Genomic DNA, 9,429 nt, shown 5'->3' with positions numbered 1-9,429 from the left:
GGGGATTTTATAGGGATTTTAAAGGGATTTTATAATATTAAACTTAATACAGGTTATTTAATATATATTTTAATTTGGCTTTTAGAGATATCTATTGTATTGTACTGTTTTTATTTACCTGTAAGCCGCCCTGAGTCCCTCGGGAGAAGGGCGGGGTATAAATGGGATTAAATAAATAAATAAATAAATAAATAAATTAAGAAATATACTTTTTAAGGAAACCTATACCTGAAAATATTGCAAGGGTTAATTCTGGATATGTTCTTGCTAATTCTTCTGAGAGCTGATAATAGGACGCAGAATACAAATGTGGCAAGGGTGAAGGCTGACTCAATATTCCATCAGTTCTCTGAACCTCCAGTTTATGAGCGTAGCGAAACATCTTGGGCTCTAGGATCTAGAAAACATAAATGTATTCAATATATTCATTACTAAATAGTATCAAATTACGGAATCACACACACACAGAGAAAGAATGTTAATTATGGATTCTTTCTCACTTTTTTTTTTACTGTTGCTAAAAACGTGATGCAGTTTCTAGGTCAGTGATGGTGAACCTTTATAGCATCAGGGCCGCATCAGCATTGTGGTGCCCTCAGGGGGGGGCAGGGAGGCGCCTCTGAGTGCCGCCTCTGGCACGCAAAAAAAGGGGGCGCAAAAATGGGCCACCATACTGCAAGGCGCAAAAACGGCCGCTGCTATGCCGCGGGGTGCAAATACAAGGCGCTGCACCACGCAAGAATGGGGCAGGGCTAGTATCACGCAGGCACTAGCTCCACCCCATTTGCAGTGTGTGCGTGCTCTCGGCCCCATGCGCACATGCACGCATGTAAAATGCTTTTCCCTCCCTTTTCTTCCACCAATTGACAATGGTTGGTGACCTCTGCTCTACCACCTCTACTCGAACTTGCTGGTCGGTTGCTTTGCCTCCTTTGTGCTAGGCGGGGCTCCTGCTCCGGGCGGCGGTGCTGCTGGTGGTGGTGCGCGTGCCAACAGAGAGGGCTCCGAGTGCTGCCTCTGGTACGCGTGCCATAGGTTCCCCACCAATGTTCTAGGTCTAACACAGCCCAAGTTTAGGATAGGGCAGTGTTTCTCAACCTTAGCAACATTAAAATGAATGGACTTCAACTTCTAGAATCCTCCAACTAACCAGTTGGGATTGAGAAACACTAAGAAAGACACTTCCCCTATTTGACCACCCTGAAGGTTGCAAGGGACGTGGCGGCGAACGAGAGGGAATCATTGAGACTTTTTTTTTTTCTTTTGATTTAGGATGAGCTCCGGAGAAGAATTTTTTTAAAAAAACATGTTTTTTTCTTGCAGATACATCTGTTTTGTCTCTTGATTATCTCCTCTCCCACCAAAAGGAAAATGTTTATTTCTGTGAGTGTTCAATGTTTAAGTTTCTGAAAGGCTGCCCATTATATTTTACCCCTTACACACAGCCCAAATAAAATACCCTAAAGGCTACGGAGAAAGAAAAAAAAGCTATTCCCACTGGGCCAATCGGTGGAAACTTTCCTGAAATTAATTGCAGGGATCTACAGTAGCAACATGTTAAATATTGATTTTTATCTGAAAGCTTTTAAGACGGTATTCAAATTTAAAAGCTTCAGACAAAAATATTTTAGGTACCGATAAAAACATTTCATACTAACTTGCAAGAGCTGCATAGCGACTTCATAGATAGCTCTGGAAGAATCAGCTGCTTTAAATAATATAAGATTGAGAAGAGTAACCGTATCACACTGGTAATCCCTATGAAGAAAAGAAAGTAGTATTAACTAAGTGGCTTAAAACAGAATAAATTAAATACTTTAAAAATGTACAACATGAACCTATATATCGTATAACAGGGTTCCCCAACCTGTGGGAAGTAGTGGGCTGTCGCTTGCTGGCCACCGGGCTGCGGGACTGGCCAGTGCGCGCACACACACCCACTCGCGCTAGCGCCCTGGCCTCAGGGCACGAAAACGGGATGCTGCCGCACCTCGGGGTGAGGAAACGGGCCACTGCTGCACTGCGGGATGTGAAAACAGGCCGCCACCACACCAAGGGGCACAAAAACGGGGCGCTGCGCCGTGCAAGAATGGGGCAGGACTAGTGAGTACATGCGGGGGCTAGCCCCGCCCTGTTTGCATCGCGTGCGTGCTCGCGGGCACATGCGCAAGTAAAATGCTTCCCCTTCCCTTTTCTTCCAGTCTGCCAACCGAGAAAGTTTGGTGACCTCTGCCGTATAAGGCTACTTAGAAAATTCCTCTATTTCCAATAATCTGATTAGCTCTGTTCAAACGATGCATTTCATTTAGTTAATTACTAAACCAATCTAGGGCTACAAATTCTAGCTCATGATTCAATGGTAGCAAAAAGATTCCGAAAATTCTCTTTGCTTCAATGTAGGGGTTACCTGGATTTTTGCATCACAGATATAATAGTCATACTCAAAGCATTATTTTCTTACCAGTGATTTTTGACACTACACAATCACATTAATTAGGTTCAAGCTAAAATATGAGGGAATGAACAATAGTCCCCCAGTTTTTTCCAGGATATCTCATGAATCCTTGTATCAGGAGACTAACAGGACTACTCTTCCCCACTGATTAGACCGGAAGTGGGGAACTATGGCCCCTTTTATGAGTTGTGGACTTCAACTCCCAGAATTCCTGAGCCAGCATGGCTGGCCCTGGAATTCTGAGAGTTAAAAGTCCACGGGTCATCCCTGGATTAGACAGTGGGCAGAGGATACAATAGCACACAACAAGAATTCAGCACAAAGGAGGTTTATTCTGTGGCTGTCAAGATTCCGCCAATGAATTGTGCAACTCACAGCAGAATTTTGAACTGTTCCTCAGAGGACTGATTAGACAGAGCTATAGAATTACCCCTTCTTTTGTATTCTTACAATATCCACACAAAACAGCTGAGTAAGTTAATTTAATCCTCACCTCTCCCACAGCAGATCAGATGGTGCTGGTTTATGTCACGCTTATCCTGATAGTAACCCAATTATGCATATAGATTGCTGGGGAGAATCTGAAGTTACCCACATTTTGAATTGCGACTCTCCTCACCTTTAGCTGTGCTTTTTAAAATTGATTGTAAAATTTAGAGAGCCATTGTTCCCCCACCACTTACAATTGCAATTTCAATTGATTCTATTATAGCTGGTCCTTGACTTATGAGCACAATCAGGACTGGAGATCTGATTAAGCACCTACATGTCCAGACCCATTTTTCTGACATTTTTTTTTTGTGGCGATTGTTACGTTAATCCCTGAGGCTGTTAAGTGAATCCAGTGGTTGTTAAGCAAATGGCATTGTCATTAAGCAAACCCGTTCTCCTGAATAATGTGCCCATGGGATGCTTCAACTGGTTGTAAATGCAAGCCAGGTTGCCAAGTGCCTGAACTGCAGTCATGTGATCATGGGGGGGGGAAGAGAGAGAATTGTGTGCTGTGACATTTTACAATGGCCAAAAGTGCTTTATGGGCTAAAAAAAGAGAACCTTTTCTGAGGCAGTCGTAACTCCGAGCAGTAGTAAAATGACCAGCTGTTAGTCATTCTAAATTCTTTCTCTAATACCTGTTTTTATCTGAAAAATACGGCTTGAAACTTAACACCTCAAAAACCAAGATCATGGTCGTCAGCAAACAATTCACCACCAATAAATTCAGAAGGAATACCACTAGGAAAAGTTGAAAGGATCACGCATCTTGGTTCTAATTTACATGAAAGCTGGGACATGACCGCTGAAGTAAAGACAAGGATAGAAAAAGCCCGAACAGCATTCTTCAAAATGAAAAAGGTCTTCTGCAGTCATGACATAAGCCTAAGACTGAAAATCAGGCTTGTTAGATGCTATATTTTTCCTATCCTGCTCTATGGAGTGGAGAGTTGGTCTCTGACAGAAGGCCACCTGAAGAGACAAGAAGCATTTGAAATGTGGATTTACAGACGGCTGTTACGTATAAGCTGGGTTGACAAGATCAGAAATGAGGAGGTGATAAACCGCCTGGGAAAGCCAAGGGAAATCATCAAAACAATTAAAAACAAAAATTAAAATATTTTGGACATGTGATGCGACACCCAGAAAAATACAGCATACTCCATTTAATCCTCCAGGGAAAGATTGAAGGCAAATGAGGTCCAGGCAGAAGAAGAACATCGTGGCTTCAAAATCTAAGGGACTGGTTTGGACAAAACTCAGCAGCACTTTTTCGTGCGGCTGCTGATAAAAACAGGATCGCCAACGTCCAATAACGGATATGGCACAAGAAGGAGAAGAAGAAGAATACCTGTTTTGGAATACGCTGGCTATGGCTTTAAAACATCCGGCTGCTACACGCTTAGAGCCTGTATAACAACGGTCTACAGCCCAATACATGAGGTTACTCTGGTCAGGGTTGAGCTCCAACAGCAACATAACTGCTTCACAGCCAAGCTGATGCACCTAAAGAAATACAAGATAAAATTCAAGTTCTATCCTGTTGCTATGGATGTATATTCTTTGTTTCTAGTATCTTAAGTATACATAAAGAGAAAAGGCTTAATCTATATAATTCCCTCAATTAAGCTACTGTTAAATAGGGGAAGGAACCTATGGGCCACATGCATTTGCAGCCTCTAGTGCAGGAGTCCTCAACCGTGGCAACTTTAAGACTTGTGGACTTCAACTCCCAGAATTCCTCAAGTCCACAAGTCTTAAAGTTGCCAAGGTTGAGGACCCCTGCTCTAGAGTTTCCCAAGAAGCCAGAAGCAAAATTTTGAACTTTTTTTTAATGGGAAGGGAGACTGAACATTTTAAGAGACCCAAATATTCCAAAGTTAGCCATTTTTTTCCTGTTCTGGAAACTGAGAAGCAAAATAGATTACAATTCCAAATTCCCTCAGTCTTCCAAATTTGAGAAGAGAGGGTGGCTAAAAGGAATATAATACAGCAATATTATTATTTGAATTATATTATTTGTACAGTTATTGCTTTTAACCTTGTAAGCCGTCCAGTCGCCTTGTGGCAAGATGGTTGGCTGAAAAAATTAATAAATAAATATCGAAATGTGGGTTTTATCCTCTCTGAACATCAGGTCACCAATGTTTACTTCTTACCTCCTGGCAGAGGAGAAGAGCAGCTTGTAGGTCAAAAAAGCTGATCTACCCTTGAAATAGGCTAAATAATTTATGTCTTTCCTGAACTCAATAATTATATTTTTTTAAAAAAAAATCCAAACCAAAGAGACAGATCTCTCATTCTATTAGGATTAGATGTCCTAATTTTAATTATTTTTTAGTGTATAGGGAGCTATCTTTCTCTCAGTTTCTCTATATTTAACCCCCTGATTATCTAACTTCAAACAGAGATTTTAAGTTATCAATGTTGTACACAATACCTTCTTATCCTGAGAATCCAAAATATTATCTAGCCATTTGTATAGATAGCCATCCGGTGAAAGTCCTACATTATCCGCAACTGGACCGCAACAAAGCACTGCAGACATTGCCTTAAAAAATGGATGAAAACATCAGATAAACTCGACTGATTTTCTATTTAATTTTTTTTTTAAGTCTATTAAATATATATTATATATATTTATATCATATTTATAAAAACATAGTTATACGAGGGCAATTCGGAAATAAACCTCCGTTTGTTATCAATGACACACACTCGCAGATACAGAACTTTTATTATACACATTAGAAAACTGCAACGTTACATTACTTTTTGACATAATCGCCATTCAAACTGAGGCACTTGTCATAACTTCTTACAAGATTTGAAATTCCTTAGTAGTAGTTGCTCGGCGCCGAATCTGGGCTATAAGGGGGGGGATCAAAACCATCCCAACGGAACTGCTTCAACAGTTCTTGGGTGCGTCTATCGGTGTGCGGGCGAGCATTATTGTGAACCAACACCACACCGGAACTGGCGCTGTAGAAAATCCCGCCAAATGTGAAGATGCCAAAGGGGTACTGCTAATAAAGTTCATGGAGCATGGTTCAACCATCAGTTCAGAGGTCTACTGTGAAATGTCCCAAAAACTCAGACGAGCCATCCATAACAAGCGTCGGGGCAGGCTGACTTCCGGTGTGGTGTTGGTTCACAATAATGCTCGCCTGCACACTGCTAAACGCATTCAAGAACTTTTGAAGCATTTCTGTTGGGATGGTTTTGATCACACACACACACACGTATAGCCAATTCAGCGCCGAGCGACTACTACTAAGGCATTTGAAACTTGTAAGATGTTATGACAAGTGCCTCAATTTGAATGGCGATTATGTCAAAAAGTAATGTAATGTTGTAGTTTTCTAATGTGTGTAATAAACATTCTGTATCTGCGAGTGTCTGTCACTGATAACCAAACGGAGGCTTATTTCCGAATTGCCCTCGTACATTATATTTATATATCATATTTATACAAAAATATATTTGTAAGTATTTCTTATTTCATTCCCCAAGAACGAAGAAAACTGAACATCCTTTTGTTGCATGCATTTATACTATTTATTAAGGTTCATAATTATCTGGAGCAGTAAAGGATTCTAGTTTTGTGCAATTACTGTCCAATTATTTGGCAACCACTGCAGAATAGTTAGGATCATTGCAGACAACTTGTATAATCACAGGTAAGGATATAACAAAATTCTACAAGAAAGGCTAAGCATGTGATAGCTTATTACCTTTAATGCACAGTACTGATGCCTATTTATCTGCATGTTTCTATCACTGTATCTGTCCAAAGGCGTAAACATGATGCTGAAAGGTCCCGCCCAGTGACTAAACAACATAAACAGACTGTGACGGAGGCTCTGCTGTGGAAAAACGCTCCTTCTCTGATGCACTGCACAACAGTGGAAAAATAACAGAGGAAACATTTTGTAACAATGAAATGAAATTAAAATACCAAAAGAGACAATATTCCTACTTATTGTTTAAAAATGAACAAGACAAATGTTGAGATTTTCTTCAGCAAAGTCCATGCAAGTGCAATAAAAGTCGTATCTCCCCCCCTTCCCGTGTAATATTACCTTGATCTGTAATCAGATCAACCTTTGTAACCCTCGTAGATGAAAGGGCAATGTTGGTGCAAGACATTAAAACTGAGCATCCAGATCAACAGGTCAAGTATGCAAGATCTATTAGCACAACTGAGAAGAGGACTCCATCCCCTAAAAAAAAAACTGGTGGTGGGGGGGGGAATCCCTCCACCAAGCATGGGATCTTGTCAATTTCAGACTGGAGACCCTGTTTGTGGAATATCTCACTGATACACAGATTTGTTGATATAAATTACAGAACTCATGGAATGACAACTTATTAGCGGCTCAGTCTATAAAAATGTTAAACTGGATTTGGATATGTGCACACATGTTATGTGCACATGTGTGTGTGTGGACAAGTCCCTGCAGTTTTCTTGGCAAGAAATTTTTCAGAATTGGTTTGCCATTGCCTCCTCCTCCATCATCATCATCATCATCAAGTTGGACTGGACTTTGGAGATCATCTAGTCCAGGCCCCTGCTCAGACAGGAAACCCTATACCATTTCGGACAAATGGCTGTCCAGTCTCTTCTTAAAAACTTCCAGTGTTGGAGCATTCACCGCTTCTGGAGGCAGGTTGTTCCACTGGTTAATGGTTCTAACTGTCAGGAAGTTTCTCCTTAGTTCTAGGTTGCTTCTCTCCTTGATTAGTTTCCATCCATTGCTTCTTGTCCTGCCTTCAGGTGCTTTGGAGAATAGCTTGACTCCCTCTTCTTTGGGGCAGCCCCTGAGGTACTGGAACACTGCTATCATGTCCCCCCTGGTCCTTCTCTTTGTTAAACTAGACATACCCAATTCCAGCAACCGTTCCTTATATGTTTTAGCCTCCAGTCCCCTGATCATCTCTGTTGCTCTTCTCTGTACTCTTTCTAGAGTCTCAACATCTTTTTTACATCGTGGTGACCAAAACTGGATGCAGTATTCCAAGTGTGGCCTTACCAAGGCATTGTAAAGTGGTATTAACACTTCACGAGATCTTGATTCTATCCCTCTGTTAATGCAGCTCAGCACTGTGTTGGCTTTTTTGGAAGCTGCAGCACATGGCTGGCTCCTATTTAAGTGATTGTCCACTAGGACTCCGAGATCCCTCTCACAGTTACTACTGCTAAGCAAGGTACCCCCTTCTTAGGGAAGAGAGAGATGACTGAAATTAAGAGGTTTTAATTCAGACCCGTAATTCACCAGCAGTTTTCAAGTTACAAGAAATAACACATTCCCACATGAGATATGTTGAACTCAAAATATAAACCAAAAAATTGGGGGGCAGGGAGAAATGTTGCAAATACCTGGAACGTTCTGAATAATATTTGCCACTAAGGCACTAAAATGGCAACGGATATCTTTCAGTGTGTCAGAGTCCTTTTCATTTTCTGCTTCCAGCAGTTGTCTGGTAAGATCCACGTATTCCAGTAAAGTATTGTTTAGGGAATGTGTTTCATTATCGAGGCCGCCACTTGCACTATAAAGAAAAGCACAAGCATTTGAATATAGACTTGTAAAAAAAAACCCCACCAAATTACTACAAACTATAGGCAGATTTGAGAAGAAAAATGTTAAAATTATCAAATATATGAAAATCGTAGAATCCTGAATACAGTAGAGTAGCAGTAAGTTCATAATAAAACTGTGCAATTTTTTTTCAGTTTCATTCAAGTTTCAATGGCCCATTTTCACCTGAAAATAGCTGTTTTGATCTTTGTAGAAGTATTTGCTAAAATACTATACGATAAAAGTATTTCTGGCTAACAACATCTCCAAGCAGGCCTGTTTCAAGTCTGAGCCACTTCTAGTACAGTTGAAACTACTTGTCTGAATTTGAACATTTTGGACATGCTTATCCTATAGTTAAAACTGGATACTGTATCCTGCCCTTAGTACTATGAAAACATGTCCAAGCATGCTTTAATATATGCTTCAAAATATGGATCTCTTGTTTTGGTGGAAGATAATTGTATTATAATTCTTTTTGCCTGTGGGGGAAGAAATGTCCAAAATCCAGAGCTGCATTCTGCCTTTGTTAAACTCAACCAAAATAAAACACAAAATAATTATTAACCAATAAATTAACAATTATTGTCCCTAACATGTTAAGAATTTTCTAAATAGGAGAAATATTTTGTGTGTTCATTTATCTCCCTCTCTTTCTAGTACTACTCATGAGAAAAGGGGCCCATTATTCAAAATGCCAACAGGGGGAGGGCCTTCTCTGTGGGTGCCCCCACCCTCTGGAACGAACTACCCCCCGAGATCCGGACGATTCCGGATCTCCTAACTTTCCGCCGCGCCCTCAAGACATGGCTTTTTCAGCAAGCGGGTCTGACCTAGGGTGAATTTTAAATAGGGACAATTTTAATGATTTTAATAAGACACAGCGATAAATATTTGGTT

At 40.6% G+C, this 9,429-nt stretch overlaps 1 protein-coding gene across 1 annotated transcript in view; it reads right to left on the bottom strand.

Moving 5' to 3' along the window:
- FRYL (FRY like transcription coactivator) overlaps nucleotides 1-9,429 on the bottom strand; it is a 110,820-nt gene that overhangs the window by 59,430 nt on the left and 41,961 nt on the right. The window contains exons 25-30 of the mRNA XM_015822839.1: nucleotides 8,328-8,500; nucleotides 6,682-6,842; nucleotides 5,388-5,498; nucleotides 4,299-4,453; nucleotides 1,659-1,758; nucleotides 229-397 (exon numbers count right to left, since the gene is read on the bottom strand). Coding sequence (XP_015678325.1) covers nucleotides 229-397; nucleotides 1,659-1,758; nucleotides 4,299-4,453; nucleotides 5,388-5,498; nucleotides 6,682-6,842; nucleotides 8,328-8,500 — 869 coding nt within the window. The remainder of the gene's footprint in view (nucleotides 1-228; nucleotides 398-1,658; nucleotides 1,759-4,298; nucleotides 4,454-5,387; nucleotides 5,499-6,681; nucleotides 6,843-8,327; nucleotides 8,501-9,429) is intronic.

Source organism: Protobothrops mucrosquamatus, unplaced genomic scaffold (assembly GCF_001527695.2).
Source record: "Protobothrops mucrosquamatus isolate PMUCROS unplaced genomic scaffold, P.Mucros_1.0 scaffold1694, whole genome shotgun sequence".
Taxonomy (NCBI): Eukaryota; Metazoa; Chordata; class Lepidosauria; order Squamata; family Viperidae; genus Protobothrops; species Protobothrops mucrosquamatus.
The sequence above is the reverse complement of the archived record's forward strand: the minus strand, read 5'-3'. Positions and strand labels throughout refer to the sequence as shown.